This window comes from Ixodes scapularis, unplaced genomic scaffold (assembly GCF_016920785.2).
Source record: "Ixodes scapularis isolate PalLabHiFi unplaced genomic scaffold, ASM1692078v2 PGA_scaffold8__174_contigs__length_109621045, whole genome shotgun sequence".
Classification (NCBI taxonomy): domain Eukaryota; kingdom Metazoa; phylum Arthropoda; class Arachnida; order Ixodida; family Ixodidae; genus Ixodes; species Ixodes scapularis.
In genome coordinates this window covers 96247925-96268115 of record NW_024609883.1, presented here as the reverse complement: position 1 = coordinate 96268115, position 20191 = coordinate 96247925, and the positions used below count along the sequence as shown (strand labels likewise).

Here is a 20191-nt window from a genome sequence, read left to right as displayed (position 1 = left end):
AAAGCTTAAAGGGCAACTCCGCTTCTTTTCCAGTAGTGCAAAACTATACAGTTCTCTTTGTTATCATCTACCAAACCCCCATGGCAAATATTACGACGAAATTCCGCCTAGAAGTTCATTAAAATCGCTGTCAAAGTTTGACAAGCACGAATCCGCTGGTTTTGGTTGAGACGTGCGGGCCAGACAACACTGCCCGGCTGCATTTCCGCTTCCTCCAAATTTCTTCTCCCGGCACGTCCGCGACGTCATCAAACATGTACAGCTTCTTTTTTTTTTTTTTTCAATTTTATGTATTTTTTTTTTTCGGGGAGAGCACGGGTGGCGCCAGCGCCTTGAAAGACGTGAGTGACGCGCTCGGCCGGCCCGGCGCTAGACTACTGATACTACTGATAAGCCGATCGCCTCGTTGAGCGCGGCTTGTGTTACATCGCATACTTTTGAACACCAAGTAAAAGGAGGAGAGGGAAGCTGCTTTTGTAAGAATTTTGAGTGACAGGTTAATCTTCTATAATCTTCTGGGAGGAGAATAGCGACGCCTGTGCTAATCCAGGAGGCACAAAGGAGGATCCTGATAAGAGGGGAGCTTCTTCTTCCCCTTGTATATCACGTGGGTGTACATGCTTAGTGATGCCGAATATACAATGTTGTCCGGCTTTGCCACCGTTTCGGTTTCGGTTTGTGATCATGGCTAAAGTAAAATTACACGAAAAATATTTTATTTTTCGCGAAACAAAGGATTGGGGATTGTTTTTGAGTGCTTCAAAAAGCAAAATCGGCCACTATCTCAAAATTTTTTAAATTAAGCGGAGTTGCCCTTTAAAGGGGTAGTGCAATGGTTTTAATGATGAAGGAATTGCCAGTTTGCTTTTTTTTTTCTATTGTTTATACAAGCCCAAGTGACCAAAAACGCGTCACCTTTCCCCGAAAAGCTATTTTGCTGCGTAATCACAAGGCAAAAAAAAAAACGAATTGTTTGCCGATCTGCAGCCGCCTGTGGTGGCTACGGGAACTAAAATGTCGGCGTCTCTAGGGGTACGCGGAAGTCAACAAACCCTGTCCCTCTCCGCTGCTTCACTCGCCGTCAGCCCCGTGGCGAGCCGTCCTTTGTGTCCATCGCTCGCCGCGACCTTCGACGAGGCTAATCCTTGAAAAGTCGACAATCGCGGAGGAAGCGGCTGGGGTCTCTGAAGAGAGGACCCGAGGGGAAACCACGTGAACCCCCAGAGACGTCACTCGAACGTCGGCGTGGAGAGTTGAGAGGCACTTCGACCTTCGATTTGTTTCTTTTTTTCTTTAATAAGAACCAGCGCTCGCAAGAAACTACGGTTTTCTGCTTTTCGTTCCATGGGTGACGCAGATTAATTTCCGCGATTAATTGGTTAAAGTCTGACAATTGTTGCACTTCCCCTTTAAGTCACAATAGGCACACAAGGCGCTTTGGGGAAGCCCAGTCTAGGTCACAGCTTCTTCAACCTAGGGAGTGCATGTGCTCGCATGAAAACATGTCCGCGTATTTTCATACTAGAACCATATATGAACAGGCCATTTCCGAAAAGAGTACCGAGCGTTGGTACCGAACGTTGGTCCACTGACGGAACCACTTTAGCTCCACACAAAAGGTGGGATCTGAGTACAATCCGAATGGCGTCACCAGCACTTTGGTAGCTCCATGCATGACATATCATTCAAAACAGACTTGAAAAAAAAAAGGGGGGGGGGGGGTTAAAGGGACACATATACAGTACTCCGTCTCTCGAAAAGTGCGGTGCAGCCAGAGCTACAGGGGTGAGAGCGTATGCCAACCTGTTCAAGAAGAGGGAACAGAGGAAAGGAAGATAAGGGGCTGGGTTTCCCCCAGTTCCTCCTTTCCTTCCTCTTGAACAGGCCGGGATTGCAGGGATACACTCTCTTCCCTGTAGCTTTGACCCTACTGCACAGTTTTAGTGGAACGGAAGCGAGGGTACGTGGGCCCTGGGGCTATCAATTTGGTCTTTTGTTGGCATTTGGAGACTGCGTTTCGCTCGTGACTTCTGTTCTGCGTTCGGTCGCTTCGCTCCAAATTCGTAAGTTGTGCCGGAGAAAGACGTTTTCCAAAGTTGCAAAATATGACGAAAATAATCCCTGGAGAAGGGGAACAAGAGGGACAAAGGACAAACACAAATCTCCAAACACAGCTAGGTGACTGGTGCGCGGTCGAAAACATCCGCCTGGTCCGGGTATCGAACCCGGGACCTCTCCATTACAGGTGGAGCGCTCTACCAATGTCTAACCCCTGGTTAGCTCAGTTGATAGAGCGCTCCACCTGTAATGGAGAGGTCCCGGGTTCGATACCCGGACCAGGCGGATTTTTTCGGTCGCTCACCGGTCACCTAGCTGTGTTTGGAGATTTGTGATTGTCCTTTGTCCCTCTTGTTCCCCTTCTCCAGGGATTATTTTCGTCATTCTTGTCCAGCTCGCTTGCACCTTTGCATTTAATTGCATTACAATCATTGTAAAATATATTTGAGTCGCTGAGTACAAGGTAGTGAGAAATGTAATTAAAATAGAGAAGCAAATAGTCTAGACTAGGTGTACTTTGAAAGGCACCGAAATACCACCAAAAAGTATTAGAAATACAGTTTCTTGACTAGAGTATTTAAGATATATACATACGTCTGGTGCAACACCACCTGGAAGAAAAGGCTCGGGCCTTTCCCCACCAAACATTTTTCCTAGTTATTCGGGTGGATTCAGGCAGTGCCGCCTACATTGCATCAGCATCGTCGCCAGCACGCCCTGTAGCGTCTGACAACGACCGCGACGCTAGCACCAAGACGGACGCGTACCCACCAACGATGATGCCAAGCGCACGCTTTTTCCTCTAAGCGGTATTGGGTGACGTCACATATAAAAGTTCCAGGTCGAGCGAGCAGACGAAACAGTGCGTCGTCTGCTCGCTGCGTTTATTTAGGAGATGGTACCACGAATTACAGCCGCCGACGCTGACTCGGTCGTCTTCGATCACTGGCAAGTTTGTTGGTCTCGTTTTTTCACAGGAAGAAAGCTACGCCTTGAAATTTGACCAAATAAGATGCGCAACCTAAATTCACGCTCGGTTTTACCGTTAATTTATCCCGCTCGTTTTACAGAGCTGGTTTCATTGTGAAAACGCTATGTATACTATTTTAGCTTTTTCCAAATAAAACAGATATATCATAGCGCGAATTAAGATATGGCGGAGGAATAATGTAAAAGAAAAATAAGTCTAAACGAATTTAGAAAAAAAATTACTTAGAAAAGACGATAAAAGGACACTATAAACACGATAATGTAAGCGGTGAACAAGGTGCAACATAATAGAATACTTGCGTGTGAATAGACGCATCATAAAACCACAGAACTGTACTCTGTCGGAGAGGGATCATCCAAGGAAGCCTATACTTTGTCTCACCTTAGCATGGACTATTGTTAGCCGTGCATGCTCAAAGCGCGAGCGTTGCTTTGGATAAAGCCTCGGCGACTGCACGAGCGCTCGTGAAGCGAGTGCTCCAGTCAAGGCAGTCAAGGCTAGCCTCTCGCGCTTGCACAGCCTTCGCAGTTAGTCCATGGTAAGGTGAGACGAAGTATAGTTGAAAAACAGCTCGAACATCGTCTCGGACATATCACATGGGCACACACACATGCTGCACACGTACAAGCACGCCTTACACGAGCATGGAGCGCTTTTGAATCGCTTCAAATCTACCCAAGGAATTCTCCATAACATACGCGTCGGTTTGCATCGGTTACGCAATCAGTTGGGAATATTCTTGACCAGCTCTTGTGGCCCCTGAGACATCGGGATTATCTGAACTCGGACCATAGATATAGATCGTACCGACTGGTTTCGCTGCGGCGAGGACGGCGTGTGGCGATTACTTAGAACGCACGAAACTTCCCTAACATACGTGTTTTTTTTTTTAGGAACAAAATTGATTGATGGTACAGTGTTGTATTTGTATAGACACATTAGAAATTTTTATTCAAATTTTCACGTTGCCTGTCCATGCGATAAATTTTCACGTTGTCTGTCCATGCGATATTGAAACAAGCCCCCTTGTTTGTGGCAGTCACCAACCATAGCGGAGTGCCAATATAAGATATGGGCACGGCATGTATTTTTTCTTCCAAACAATGATGAAAACAAGCCCGGATCATGTGGTAACCGAGTTTCATTGTCATGGTTCGATTATTATTATTAAACTTTTTTAACTTGTTAATACTCAGGGAGGACCTCATAAATCTAACCCACATTGATGACCGCAAAAGTCGGCTTCTCAGCGTAGCGCGTTTCGATTTACAACATAGGTGCGGCTAGGTGGTGGAAGTAGGGTACAGAGATGTCACCTGAGACATCTCTGTACAGTTATGTTTTAAATGTATAAACAACAACGACATCAACAAGCATGAAGTCAAAATATAAATAAATAAACTTACCTCCCTAAAAAAAATTAAAAAAAAGAAAATAAAAAAAAAAAAAAACGAAGAAGAACTTGTTTTGGGCAACCTAAGGCTGCAGTTTAGTCGTCTCTAAACTGCTGCCTTAGGTTGCCACTTGTCCTCTGCCGACAGATGGCGGCACGAGAGAGAGCGACGCCGCGAACGATGATTCCGTAGAAGAAAGGGGGGGGGGGGGGGGGGGAGAGAGGGGGAGAGGGAGATATTTAGACGTTTGTTTTCGTATTTTGTTTATTACAAATATATATATATATATATATATATATATATATATATATATATACATATTGAAAATTGAAAATTGAAAATCATACAGCAGAGCAGGGATGCACAACATGCTGCCCGCGCACACGACACTATACGAGATGTGTTCTAGACGGCAACCAGTGCGATGATGCCAGATATTGAAAACCCGCGCAGTTCCCAATAAGCATTTTTTCGGGCCTCGTCAGTTTTGAGTTGTGCACACCCGCGTTAGAGATTGGCGCCGTGCCGAAGGAAGAGTAGTCAGAACTCTTGGAAGATCGTCCGCTAAGCTCGGTGCCGGCGTGCTCTCGTCGCTTCCGTTATCACTCGGCAGCATTTCGCGCACGAACTGCAATCCCCACGAAATGCTGCCGTAGATTGCCTGAAACCGGTTCTTCTTCTTTTTTGAATCTTTAAATGGCTAGTTCATTCGATGATATTGCGACTACTTCCTCCACCTAGCCGCGCCTCTGCAGTAAATTGCCGCAGATCACGTTAAGAAACCGATTTTTGCTGTCCGTGAGTTAGAACAGACTTGTACGTAATCCGTTACAAGCAAAGAAATTACTTGTAATTCCTTACATTTGTCAGTAATTTTATAAGGGAATAATTACATATTTGAGAAAATAATTGTAAACTAATTTCCTTACTTTTTTACGTAAGGGAATGATTCTAATCAGTTAAAGTTTTGTATTGATTCGCGGAGGAAAAATGCGAAAACTTTGATTAAAAATTAACAAAAAAATGTTTAAAAATATATATCTTTTTTTTTTTTTTTTGTAAGGGTGAGCTCTATCGGAATCACACTGTCACCTGCATTTACAAAACGTGAGGCCTGTCACTTTTTACATGGTCACGTCCCGTCAAATCAATTTTTTTTTATGTGTGTGTGTTGTTGTTGTTCGCCGGTCGTAACTCGTCAGCTTGCTCGCCCACAATAAAGTGGGAAGCACACTTATACAAAGAACCGGACTCTCCGTATAAACAATAGTAGGCAAACTCCCGAGTTCAAAGTGTGTCCTTTTAATAAAAAACAAATTTAAAAAAAGCGTCAAAATGCAGGCGAGCTGGTGTAGCAGATCTACGCTCGCCTTTTCGTTTTGTCTCTTCACTCTTTCTTTGCTTCCTTCTGGCCAAGAGAGAGAGAGAGAGTGAGAAGATAAGTCTTTTGTATCAACTCCAAGGCCCAAGATAATCGACGCCGAAGAAAAAAGCGAAGTTTGGTGGAGCCGTGGCTAGGACACAGCGTCTCAATGGGCCAACAGGATCTAGCTGATGTTTTGGGTGTCGAGCGGGTAAGGGAAGCCTTGCGAACGCGTCGTTTTCTAGACACTCAGTTGCGCGTCCAGGTGGCAGCAGCAATTTGGGAAAAAGCTAGATTCAAAAGGTCTTTAGTGCAGCGAACGGCATCTTCACATAGAAACGAGGCAACATGTCCGATGAGGCTTTTTCAGGGCCAGATGTTGTTCGAGGGCCAGATGTTGTTCACAAATATGTGAGCTGCGGCAACAATAAAACGCTTTCACAACACTTGCGTCTTGTTTCCTACCCTAGGACAGTAAGGTTGAAAGTAACGCCGCGAAAGTAACGGATGACTTCTTTAAGTAACGGCCACTTACTTTTTGTGGAAGTGCACTTGTAACTGTAATTCGTTACACTTAGCCGTGGGTAATTGTAAATGTAATTTTTTACTTTTTCTTTAAATAACGTGTACAAGTCTGAGTTAGAACACTACGGCCCTCGCGGTAGACTATTCGTTCTTGTACTAAAGAAGACAGCCCAAATTATCGATACAGTTCGACTGAAATGGTGCTAACGGAATCAATCCCGATAACAGTGTCAATCTTGATAAGCTGCTATGTGGAGGGCACATTTACCCCCGGGACTACCCATACAACAGCAGAACGCTAGCTCTGGTGTGGGCAAACATGAGGGTGTTTTTAACAAGCCTGGTTGTTGTCGTCATTCACGTCAAAGCCAACAGAATTCCTGCAGCGTGTAACAAAAAAAACAAAAACATATACAGGGTTTTATCTTTTTGCGCGTGTGTGTGTTTGCCCCGTCTTTTTTAGGTTAAAGGATAAGAGTATATGCGTTGTATACTTTTCAACGGGCGGAGGGGGAGTCAGGAATTTTCAAACCCCCGTGGCTCCCCATCCGTAGGGTGAATTTTCCTGGGAACATTCCTTTTCCCGGTTATCTTTCATTGTTCACGTGCAACAGCCGACGCGGAGAACGGGGGAGGTGCTCGCTCTATTCAATTTTCTGCCCGGTTGCTACAGTTTTTTTCCCTCTTTTTACTATATTTTTTTTTAAATTATAACCAACCCCTCAAGTAAAACCCAAGCACGAAAAAAGAAAAATCAAAAAGGAGAGGGGCCCGAAGCAGGTAAAGGAACACCCGGCCACACGGGCGCAAAAATTGGTACCGGATCTAAGGTTCCAGGGATTTTCCCGCCTCCTTCGTTGCTCACTGGACGCTCGGCTTATGCAACAACGTCCTCCCACTGACTCAAGCGCAAAGAACGCCGCGGCTGCTCGTCGAAAAAAAAAAAGAAGAAAGGTTACATCTAGCGCAAATCAGCGAGAAAACAAAAGAGAAAACGACCGAAGCAGGACCCCCCGCGAAAACTCCGTGAACGAACGTCGTCCTTGATGTAAACAACGAAACAAAACGCTCAACCTCCGCCCTCGCGCGCAACACTGACTGGTTTAGTCTCTGACCGAAGAACTCGGCAACAAAAACAAAACTAAAAGTGCGCACAATTCAAGCGAATACTTCAAGTTCACTGTTTGTCGGCCTCCCGCTCTTTTGGCTACAACCACCGGCGCGCGTCGTCTGCTAGGGCGTCGTCGGCGTCGTCTGCAAACCGGCGCCGACGAGGCGCCGACCAATCAGAGAGAAGAGTCGGATCACGTGACACGTTTCTCCTTCCACAAGTTGGTACGGCGGCGCTGTCGGCGCTTTTTGGGAGCGCGTCATGACGCGAACGCCTTTTGCTACCAGTCGGTGTCTGTGCGCTCCTCGGCTGTTGTGAGGCACCTTTGCTGCGTCTTGGCGTTGCCTATCGTGTCAGAAACGGTGTTTGGTGTCTGTGTGCACGTCGACACCGTCGTTCGACATCATCGGTGCTGTCGTCGCCTTGAAACCTCGGCACCCGCAAGGATTTTACCGATCACTTCGGATCCCTCGCCGCGCCGAAGTTCTTCGTGGTCGTCGTCTTGCCGCGTGTTTGTGTGTCGTGCCCGTCGAGAAACAGGACATGGCACGCTTCGCTTGGCTTCCGCTGTCGCTCGGATTGTTGCTGGCTTCCGTCACTGGTGAGTTATTTTATTTCGTCACTTCTGGGCACGTTGACTCGTGACGGCTGCGTGGAACGGATTCAACGCGAGCCGACGATCGGCACGGATCGGGTTGTCGCGAGTACGTCGACAAGGTCGCGGTGGTCGTGGTCATCTCAAAAACAGGCAGTGGGTTACGATGAGCGCGCCGCCGAAAACCTGTTTTCTGGTGTTTGTCCGATTGAGTCGGTTGGCGCGCCGCTATGCCTGCTTATTTCCCTCTTGGAGGTTTCGTTGACGTCTCGAAGTCCGGACTTTCGCGACGGTGTTTGGGGCGAGCTGGTTGCGTTTATTTTTGTCTGTCCCCTGTTGGAAGTGTGGGCATCACCTGTTTTGGGAAGGCCCGATGTTTGGGTTCGAACGTTTTGCACTATGTTGTCTGCATCATCGTTGCATCAGCGCTGACAGGCGCAGATGTTGTTGATTAGCCAACCGCGGAGCTCAGTGTCACGGACATCCAGAGTTTTCTCAGGTGGCCTTCGTTGTGCGAGTCGCCGGAATTCCAAGAATGGCGTCACCGCCGTACTGAGGTGTATACAAACAGCCGCCTAATTTTCCTTTGCACTGGCAAACCGTTTTCTTGTTGATATGGCAATGTCTCCAATACAAGTTTGTTTAACAAACCAGCTATCAGGTTAGTGTAATTAACGAACTCGTGTGTTCACGTTACCGTGTCCACGTCCCATAGACATAACCAGTACTTAATTTTAATTATCTACATCAAGGTCCCCGAAGGCATTGTATGAGGACATGGAAAGAATACGTAAAACAGATAGTTAACAGAAAAAAAAAAGAAAATGTTATATATAAACAAAACGAGAATACGAACGTCTCGCCCACATACAAGCAGTTATGATAGTTGCCCACCCACCTAAATAGCTGCAACAGATCAATAAATTAAGTCTTCGCATGTACCCTACAGTTCTCTACAATCTAAAGTGCCCACCGCAGTTTCAGGCACTAACTAGTACGTCATTCGGTTCATGAATAGCCGGATTTGTAGTCAAACTTATTTCACGTGAGTATCAGTCTACCAGTAGCGCGCTGTTCCGGATGTCTGTTGACCATACCAACGGATCAATAGCTGGAGTGCTGTCCATACGATGATGCACGAATAACTTGCTGGATTAACATTCTTTACATGAACCTTCCGGACATACGTAATGCGAGAAGCATGATTGCCCATCGAATGAAGCAGTGTTGGTTTATCATTCTTCAAATGTACTTTAGAGACGTGCGCAATGCAAGCTTGCTCATTCAATGATGCAGTGTTTTAACGTGCTTCAGAGCAACTTTTAGGATAGAAATGGTGCAAGGTTGTCAGCCGAACGAAGCAATGTTGGTGTAATTCTCCAGATGGACTTTGAGGAAGTCCGCAACGCAACCTAGTCCCAACGGTCGTCGGTGTCGTGTTTGCGGTTCGGCGCCCGGCCGTCAGCGTCCGCAGCTGTGACTGCTCGACGGTTGCTAGGGCGAGATCGGAAGCGTGCCAGGTAGGCGGAACTGGCCACGTTCGTATTCCGATACGGCCCCCCGCTACTTGTCACGCCTGGTTGCCCCCCCTCCTCCTGCGAGGACGCCGTGTCTGTGTGCGTTGGACGTTGAACTCTCAAAAAAAATTCAGACACGACCTTTTCCGCGCTCGTCTAGGTGCGCGTGGGAGGACGAGCTTTCTTGTTGTCCCGCTGTGGCGGAGTTGGGGGCGTCAGTTGAGATACCAAAGTTTCGTACAAGCTGTGGCAAACGCGCGAGTTTCTCGGTGTTCGTACAAGTTGTGGCAAACGCGCGAGTTCTTCGATGGTGTGAGGCGTTACGGACGCATGTGATCTAAGACCGCGGAAGAGCGGGCCCGGAGTTGAAAGTTTGCTCGAGTCAGTTGCCTGTCGGTGTTTCCCGCCGTCGGAAATCTATCTTGTGTTCTTGTTTATATATGGTCGAAGTATGTTGAAAAGGGACGCGAATGTTAACACCTTGTAGAGTAGTAAGACTAAGAGTGGAATTATATTGTATTAAAACACACACTCACACGCACACACACGCATGTTTGAAGTCTTTTTTTTTTTTTTCTGTTTAGCGAATTTAGTCATTGCTTGTTTGCCTGAAAGAGGCCAGTGCGTTCTCTATTTATCGTAATTTTCGCCAGCACCCAAATTTTTGCGAATTTCGCTCCTTGAAAAATATCGCGAAAAACAGATATTGCGAAAATATCACCCCGTGGTAATGATTTAGTGTCACAGCAGTCCAAATCGCGAAATATCGAGCCGCTGGAAATTGAAGTAGTATACTTTTATAGGACCGACCATGCCCATATGGCTAAGTTAGCCCATCTTGCACCCTGGTGTCTTACCACTGGGGACGATTGCGCTGACAACTACGAACTCTGGTGCGACTTTGTTGGCGCCATCCAGAAAGAATGCGTGCCCTGCTCGCGTAGTTCCACGCGAAGGAAGAGGTCCCCTTGGATCACCCCCGAAATCAAGAAAATGGCTGGCCAGAAACGAGCCCTCTTCAAACGTGCCGCTCGTACACAGTGCCAGATTTCACTTCAGAGTGCTAAAGATTTGCAGCGCTCAATCAAGTCTGCCATCTCTCGTGCTCACAGTGCTTACGCCCACACCATCTCTATGAAGGCAAAAAAGGACCCTAAGCTGTTCTGGCAGTATTTCAATGGGCTTCAGTCTAGCCGACAGCGTCCCTGTTTCTCCAGAGACCATCACCCCATCACGTCCCCCAGGGACGTAGCCCAACTCTTCGCTTCACAGTTCTCCTCTGCTTTCAGCCACAACTCCTCTACTCCAGATCCCGACCTTCTTGTGCAGACTATCGAAGCTTCCACCTCCCAACCTGTAACCTGCCTTCCAAATTTGTGCTTGTCCCTCGACGACCTGCACGAAGCTGCCCGACTGATCCGGCCCTCCCACTGTGCTGGGCCTGACCTGCTCGCCCCTACTTTCATCAAGTCCCTATTCCCTTACCTATCTTTCTCCTTGCTCTCACTTTTCCAATCCTTTCTCGACCACTCCTACGTGCCCTCCGCGTGGAAGAAGGCCCTTGTGACACCAGTTCACAAGGGTAAAGGGAAACCTCTCAACGACCCTTCCAGCTACAGGCCCATCTCTATTACTTCTATCCTCTGCCGCACTTTCGAACGCACCATCAACCAGCACCTTCTTCGCTTTCTGGACAACAACGGCCTTCTTTCTGCCTCCCAGCATGGTTTTAGGCCCAACCGAAGCTGTGAGTCAGCTCTCGCTACTATTGTTCACCACATAAGCAATAACCTGGATAACCGTTCCCAAACTGATATCATTCAACTAGACCTGTGCAACGCCTTTGATTCCCTCGATTACTCTATCCTCCTCCAGAAAATTGCACAATCCGGTATTCGTGGCCCCCTGCTGCTCTGGCTGAGCCGCTTTCTTATCGGTCGCTCCCACCGTGTATTGTTCCATGGGAAGGCCTCCGATGAGTTCGCTGTCACCTCAGGGGTACCCCAAGGCTCAGTACTGGGGCCCACATTATTCCTCTTGTATGTGAACGACATGCCTTCATCGCAAGATTGTCTGCTGGTGCAATATGCAGACGACACCACCATTCTGGCCCCAGCAGACGTACCCTCCTCCACGCCGGGTGTCCAGAGTCTCCTGGACCAGATTGACTGCTGGGCAAGAACGAACTGCCTCTCAATTAGCTTCCACAAAAGTGCTGCAATGCGAGTCTCCAACAGCCGTTCCACCGTTCCTCCCGCATACTACCTGTCAGGCTCTCCCATTCCTAGTGTTCAGTCTCTCCCAATCCTTGGGGTTGTGTTCAGTTCAACTCTGGACTTCTCACCTCAGATTGCAGACACTGTGTCCAGGGCCCGGCGGACTCTTGGCTTTGTCACACGTGTCTCAAGGAACTGGGGACATGAAACTTTCCGCGCTCTCTACACTGCCTTAGTCCTGCCTCGTCTGGAATACTGCTGCTCCGTGTGGGGACCCTTCCAGGCTCACCTCATCGACAGGCTGGAGGGCGTGCAGCGCCGGGCTACTCGAACACTTTATACTCGGATGTTGGGCCGGCAAGTTCCTGTGCCGCCATATGAAGCTCGCCTTAGGGCCCTTGGGTGGCAAAGCCTCTGCCACCGCCGGACAGTGGCTCGGGTTGGGCTCCTTTGTAGGTTGCTCGACGGGTCCATGAGTGATACCCACCTCCACTCATGCATCAGGATCGGGAAGCGATCCGGGCAGCCAGAACTCCTGCACGCCCGAACAGTGCGCCACTCGCACTCCGTACTCCCCGCCGCCCTCAGAGACTTTCTTGCGGCCCCCCTGTCGATTCGATCTCCACTCCCCAACAACCGTGACGAGTCCGCTGCCTTGCGCCGTGCATTTTCGCGGTCAAAGCACCTAAACTGATTCTACGCCATGATCATTGTTCGGTTTCATTTTGTTTTTATTCGTTCTCTGTTATTGTTGTTTGTTTTGTTATTTCATGCCCCGGGTGGTTGGCTGACAGGCACTCTAGTGTACGGGCTCTCGCCTTTCTGTCATCGCCTCGCAAGCCACCCGGGGTTACATTGCTCTTGCAAATAAAGATTATTATTATTATTATTATTATTATTACAGGAATAACTGAGAAGATGCAGGCGAGTTGGTGAACTTTCACAATTTATTCCCAAGTCTCAGAAAACGTTTACAATGGCATCGTTTTTTTGTGTTTTTTTTTTGTGTGTGTTTAGACACGCAATGTTGTCTAAGTGCCATCACGTCGCTTTCTTGAACCTGTTTCACGAGTCATCGCATACTGTGTATCAATGTTTTGGTAAAAAAATATTTATTACACCTCTCCATTCGTTGGGCTCTGTACGTACGTCGTGGTGATTGACACATACCTGGTCTGCGTGGATAAGGCGACCGCGAAGGGTCTCCGGGTCAATCACTCACACAGAAAAAGGAGATACTTATACGAACAGCGAGAATAAGATGGCGTTTGACACCAAAAACGTTACCTGCGCCGTATGAAATGCGGCACAGATTTTTTTTGTTTGTTTGTTGATCGCTTAGTTTGAGGCAAAGATTTGGCGCCGGGGGAACCGGCAAGGGCGAGTAATGATGGTTTGCTTTTGATTTATCCATTTTTTTAAATTTTGTTTGTCTGTGTGTGTGTTTGCTTGTTATTAAGTCCTCGTCGCTCTACGCGCCCATAAGCAAGTGAGCTCAAAAATGGGCCGCAGTTATCGCTTAAGGATCACCTAATACTGAATTAAATCCTCATATATCAGCTGCGTCGAGGTACGTCTACAATTAATATAAAATGAATCGCTAGTTTCACTCCTAAACTATCGCTGTATGACGAAGTGCTCAATGATATACGTTCACCAAATAATTATCGCAATTTTTTTTTTACCTTTTCAACTTTTTGTTATTGTTAAAAAAGCGTCGCACTTCTTAGGTTTATGAAAGAAGAAAAAGAATGAAAAGATATAAAACACGCACTTTATATTAAAAAAAGTAAAAAAAAAAAAAAAAGAAGGAAAATACCGCGATATTAACGCCGCCAGACGCAAGTTACGCGGCGGTAGCCCTGCTCTAAGCCCCGCCCACTTCGCAAAGGACCGTTTCGTTTCTTGGTGCTTATTGGTTGGAGAGATGATTGGTGTGTAGAATGTTCGTTGTAGAATTGTTTCTCCCTGCACTTTAAAAAAAGCCCGTGCATCTACTTTCCCGCACAACACTCGGAAAGCCAATCACCGTAACTTACGAAGGCAGCTCAGCGAATGACGATGCCGAAACGTATGTTTAGACCAAGAAACGCAGTCTGAGTTGTGACACTAAGCAATGCAAGCGTGACGTTTTGCTTGGCTTAGTGTCACAACTCAGACTGCGTTTTTTCGTCTAAACATATGTTTCGGCATCGTCATTCGCTGAGCTGCCTCCGTAAGCTCCGGTAATTGGCTCTCCGAGTATTGTGCGGGAAAGTTTACGTACGGGCTTTTTTTAGAGTGTGCCGTAATAGTCTTTTATTCGACATCTATATTTTCTTTAATGTATGAGAGTCACGTATTCATTGTTGTTTTCAAACGTATCACGAGGTTGCTTTTTCCGCTTCAGTTGTCAAACGATAACAATCATTACTGCCGGCGTCTGCGTCGAGCAGTTTTTGACACCGCATAACTCTTTGAGCTCGTCTATTTGTCTGTTTTTACGAGTCTGAACTGTTTCGCGTTCACCGACATAGTCGGGGGAGGATCTTGCAACCCAGGTAGTTTACATTCTGATAACATTACCTGGAGTCATCTATTGAGAATATGGAAGTTACTTACTTACACACGCTGTAAGTAAAAATATACCTCCATGTGCACTTTTCTTTAATGTAAAATAGCGTATCAGCTTCGTTAACCTTTTTTTTTTTTATTTCTAGAGTTCGTTCTTTGCTGCATTTTTCCCTCCAAGACGTGCATATTTTGTCATATATTTTTATCACGCGTTGCTGCTGCCAATGTAATAGGGACTCCAGACCTAGTCAAGCTGTTTGTAGCAGCTTTTTGTCTAAATTTCTCCCCAGAAGTTTCTTAAACATAAAGCTTGATTGATTGATTCTGTCAAATAAAACGAAGAGGTACCCGCAGGAGGGTGAAGTTCACTTTCTGTCCCGCAAAACGCCTTCAAAAAGGGGACCCTCCCTAATGAGGGGGAGAGGGAGGGAGTCTCACGCTGATTGCAGCGATAACGTTGGGAGCTTTTGGTGGGTGGGGTGGGCCTCTCCTTATGATAGTTGCAAGTCACCAGAAAATATGCGCGAAATGGATTTAAATTGTGTCGAGAAATGGAAGCGGTCGTTTTTCTTTCCTGACAAAACCTATTAATTACGCGTTAGCCCTAATAAATAGCCCATTATAGAGTTTCTTTCGCAGCGCCTCGGCCTGTGCGTGAATAAAAGCAAAAACAAATAAAGCATCGTATTTCTTCCTTTTCTTTTTACTCGGTATTTAAATGTCGAAGAAGTTCCTGTGCATCCTTCTTCCCTGCAGAGCGCGGCGTAGGCCAATCACAGTGATCGGCGGGTGGCGTCGGGCGAATGATTAGGCCGAAAAGACGGATTGGCTCAAAGAAGCCATCTACTCAAGGACAACAAACAGGACGTTTCCGTTTCTGATTGTTGCCCTTCCCCGTTCTCTGTAAGAAAGAAGACGCTGTGGCAGATTTAAAATTTTTTTTTTTTTTTTTATATTTCTTTGGTGATTGACAGCTTAAGAAACTGTGGGCGTGACTTGGGAAGGTGAAATGGAGCATATATAACGTTCATTACGCAGTCGTGGTTGCGTGAGCAGACGCCGGTACGATGATCATCCATATCGAAGCGGACAGGGGCGCGGATTGAACCCGGATATCTGGGTTTTGTAGGGGTTAGTATTACTATACGGGTTTATTGTGTGTTCATTTGGAACACAGCCTCGGTTGAACTGTCCGCGAAGCTACTGCTTTGTTCGGAAGCACACTCCCAAATCTCGGCACCGCGGGTCGTTTTCGAACTATTCAGGTGACGCTCATGTTGCCCGGAGGTTCAGGAATCCCATGACGCCAGTGCCTGTTGTTTATTGAACAGGCGACCCCGATACACACCGATTTTTGTGCGATGTAAAAAATTGACGCCGAAAACGCCGAATCTGCGTGAAGAAATACCCCCGACTCCCCAAACACAATCCTGAATTCGAAGAAATGGAAACCCCGAAAACAAGGAACCTTACTTTCAACGAAGGCCATTCCACTTTAGCCTCGTAATATGATCCCTATGCAGGGGCGGATCCAGAACTCCGTTTTTATTTATTTATATATATATATATTTTTTTTTTTTTTTTTTTGGGGGGGGGGGGGGGGGGCGAAAAAATTTTAAGGATACTACTTTCCCATTCTTTTTTAGTGCAAGGGGGTCCACCCATGTCGAATTGCGCTCCGAGAAGGGGGGAGGGAGGGGGATCGACTATGTTTGGGGGGGGGGGGGGGGGGGGGCGGCCGACCCCCCCCCCCCCCCCCCCCCCCCCCCTTGGATCCGCCACTGTCCCTATGTAATTGTTTTAAAACGACCGGAATTGGCTGAAATACGTCACTTCCTTTTGTCAAAAAAGCCTGACGCAGCAGAAGCCGGAGGACAGACATGCAGTCACCTCCCACCAGACTTGGGAAGTAATTCGTTACATACTTGTAATCCGTTACTTTTTCAAGTAATTTTGTAATTTCCAGGTTGCTTTTTTTGCGGCAGTAATTTGTAATGTAATTTCATTACAAATGTTGGTAACGGATTGCTTTAATTACTTGTCCCTTTTTTTTAAAAATATTAACACAATACAGAAACTGCTGCAATATGAGCAGGCAATTAAGCAGCAAGTAATTTGTTACGTAATTTCGTTACAAAGTATTGGTAACGGATAACTTTAATTACTTGCCACTTTTTTTAAACAATATGAACTTAATACAATGCAATATGCAATATGACCAAGCAATTAAACAGCAGAAAGATAGCAAGTTCAACGAAATAGAAAACCTCGTGAAGAGGACAATTGCCGAAAAGGAAACACGATTTTTCGTACGACCGGTCACTAGAACCACTACGAAAATGGGCCACTCATATAAAAATATGCGAGAAACAAGAATAAAGAAGAGAACGCCGAGTAGGCGTTGTCTTCTTGATTCCCCGGCGGAGGCAGACGCTAATACTGAGCATCCGAACCGCTAGCTTTGTCTGCAGAAATCCAGGCATCATTTCCGTTCGCTGTAAGCTAGCGGCATGGCGGGTGTAGTTGCAGCTTTCGCTGCCTTGTCAGCTTACAGGTGAACGGAGTGCACAAGGGCAACCGTAATGCGGACATAAGGGAAATGTAAAGTAGTGTTGCAGATCATTTTTGAAAACATCGATATTGTTTCTATTGTTCTCTTATATATGCACGGAAAAAGTAACGTGAAAGTAATTTGTAACCTAACGAGTAAAGTAATCCGTTGGAAAAAGTAACGTGAAAGTAATTTGTAACCTAACGAGTAAAGTAATCCGTTGCTTTTCAGCGAAAGTAATTTGTGACTGCAATCCATTACACTTGAAGCTCGGGAAGTTGTAATTGAAGTCCATTACATTTTTCAAGTAACGGGCACAAGTCTGCCTCCGACGCTGGGCTGGGCGGTTTTAGAAGCGCTAATTTCCGAGGTCCGAGCTGTCGCGTGTCGCCCCGCCCATCCTTCGGACGAGCAAATTTGACCGCCGCGATCCCGTCCGAGATAAAGATGGCGTCTTGGCGGGCAGTCCGGCTCTTGCCCTGGCGTCAAGGTTGACTGGCTGTTGGTGCAGCCCACGTGACCTCCGCTGCCTCCCACGCGCCCGACGATTGTCTTTGACTGGAAAGGGAAAAGAAATAAAAATAAAAATACGAGAGGCGTCAAACCGGTTTCTGACCCGCCGCAGCGCGAGGCCCATCGCCGCGGGGTGAGGGGGCGGTGTCGGCTCTTGCCGAGATTCCTGAACAATGATTTGATTACGGGTAGCCCTTGGCCATGCATCACGACTTAAAAGAAACCGATGTTTAGCGCCGTGGCTCGAAGATGGCGTATCCGCGGCTGTCTCGTTCTTCGTATCACCACCGCGGCCGCGAGGTAACTAATTGAAAGCATTCCGTTTTCTGTAATTGATTAATGTTTCGGTAACTGAATACCTCCCAGGCTACGAAGAACATTTTGGTTCGGTTAGTCGTGCATCGTATACGAGCCCGTACTTTAGCGCAGAGGTTCTCAAATGGCGGTCCTCATGAGATTGAGAAGATATGTTTCTATTTTAGGGTGCATTTTCTCGTGTGTATACGTCAGGGAGAGAAATTTACTTCTCACTAGCTCTCAGTTACACCAATTTATTAAATCATTATCATAATTACCCTATACCTTTCCCTTCCCCCCACCACAAACGGGGTGGGGGTGTTTAAATTTATATAATATATAAATTTAAATGGCATATTTAATAATTTATTTTGATAGCTATGCTGCGACAATATTAAATAGTCATTGACTATTTAATAAACGCAGGGCGTGGATTAGTACGAATGGTTCCACGTCTTGCTTCGTGATTGGTTCCCCGGCGTTCTTATCGACTCGTGCTGCAATCTGATTGGCCGCCGAGGGATAATGAGTTGAGGGTTCACGAAAGGTTCGAAAACGTTAACGTTTTCGAACCTTCCGTGTCGCTGGCGTGTTTTTGCTCAAGGACTTAGACGGTCGACTGAACGATGAGACATATAATGCTTTCGCCTTAATAATCTAGAGGAAAGTGTTCAATCAAGACAATAGCTTGCGCTCGCATAAGCTCTAAACTCTGGTACCCCCATCAAATACCCTACACGAGTCAAATACGGAAGAGCGCCGGTGTCGTGTTCGCGTTAACTGCGTCTCTCTTTGTACCTCCTGTTAACGGGAACGCGCTAATCTGTCCCTAAGCAATCAGCCAATCCGCGAGCTGCGTTTGCTTTTCCAGCCACGGTGCGCCGTACCGCGACCGCAAGCCGGCTGCACCGCCAGGCGCGAGTGTGTGCGGCGAAGCTAATCGCGCAGGGGACGACGGGCCCGCGGTGTGTGTCGGCGCCGCGGTCAGCCGGCCGCAAGACAGATGAGCGACTTGTCTGGCGCTTGTCAGGTCCGCCAGGCGGCGGGGTTAATTGAAACGGATAGCGCCGACGCCGGATCTCGCCCGACGGACCTTTTAAATTATGAACGAAGCCCCGAATGTTCCCGCTTTAGTTTCATTTTTAACTTCCCGCCCACGTTTCGTTATCTCCTGTCGCGGGGTCCCGCTCTCGGAGGAAGCTCGTGGTTACCGCTTCGCGGGGAGGGGCCTGTTTCACGCCTGGGAAGGCACCGTCAGGGCTGCGCATTTGTTTCTTCGACGTCATGGCATGCTCGTGGAACTGGCACGAGACATGCCCACATGCTTCGTATTATTTTTTTTTTAAGAAAAGAAACAGCAAAGAAACAATGGGTGCTTGCGCATGTTACGATAGCTCTCGATGCTTAAGACGAGAGAATGCACTGGCGCCATATATGGGTGGCCCTGCAACATTTCTGATCTGCGTATAACTAGACTGAAGGTCTAGTTATACGCACAGTCTATGTGAGAAAGTGCCTTTTTTAGTGTTGATATAAAGGTAAAAAGTGTTCCGGGCCTAGCCGATAGATGGCGTCAGTGTGTTCGTTGACGTAAGGCCCCGGATAAGAAAAAAAGTAGCGACATCTCCTCCCTCCTCGGGCGAGCGCGCTCTTTTATCTTTATTATTCGCCCTTTCTCAGATTCTTCCAAAGTTGTCGCTGATTTTCGGTAGAGACTATTTTACGCTTACAAACGTTCGCGACGCAATCTCTCGCTCTCCAACGCAAACGTGATGAACCAGGCTCGTTGACGTATCCCAGAAGAGCGGCCCGACCCACCCCGAGGCAGCATTTCGCCGTCGGCACGAGTTTGCAAACGGCGACCTCCGGCGCGCGCGCAGACCCTCCCGCAAGTGGTTTGGTTATCATCATCCACGCGCCGCTTCTCGTCCCAATTAATTAAGAAAGGTTCGCCGCTCCCGCTAATCCAATCTAGGAAGAGCGCGCTCGCAGGCGCGTGCGGTCCCCCGCCTTCCTGGACCCAGCGCGCGAAGGGAAAAAGCGCGCGAAGGCAAAAAAAAAGCGCGCGTTCTGCGGTCGCTCGATCTCTCTTGTTGCGTTTCGGGTTCTTCTCATCGCGTCTCTCTCGTTCCGGCGTCCCGGGGAGGATTAGAGGCTCTCTTGCGTCGCTTAATCCGGCTATATCCTCTTTGTTTATCGCTGACTGTATGGGAGAAAAGCTCTCTCTCCCCTCCCTCCATTTCCTTCCCAATGGCGTCTTTTTTGATCGTCCTTCTCAGCAGCTTCATGCAGCAGCCAGTTTGCTGGCTCCGCCGTCGCTGCTACTGTGTTTGCGAAACTTGGATTTCATTTAATTCCCGTCTTCTTTCCCCAAAATGAGTTGCTGGGCGAGTTGGATAGACATCTTCACTTAAACAGCGCAAATAAGTTACGTAAGGAAGAGACAACAGGAAGGAAAGAGCGCTGACTCACAACTGAGGTTTTAATAATGATGTAGTGAAAGAGAA

At 47.3% G+C, this 20191-nt stretch overlaps 1 protein-coding gene across 2 annotated transcripts in view; it reads left to right on the top strand.

Annotated features, from left to right (window-relative positions):
- Positions 1 to 7687: 7687 nt before the first annotated feature.
- The window catches only part of LOC8029656, a 161157-nt gene continuing 148653 nt past the window's right edge, over positions 7688 to 20191 (top strand). The window contains exon 1 of one of the 2 annotated variants that reach the window (XM_042286793.1): positions 7688 to 8043. In XM_042286793.1, coding sequence (XP_042142727.1) covers positions 7986 to 8043 — 58 coding nt within the window. In that variant the 5' untranslated portion in view covers positions 7688 to 7985. The remainder of the gene's footprint in view (positions 8044 to 20191) is intronic. The other variant, XM_042286792.1, reaches the window with a different exon arrangement.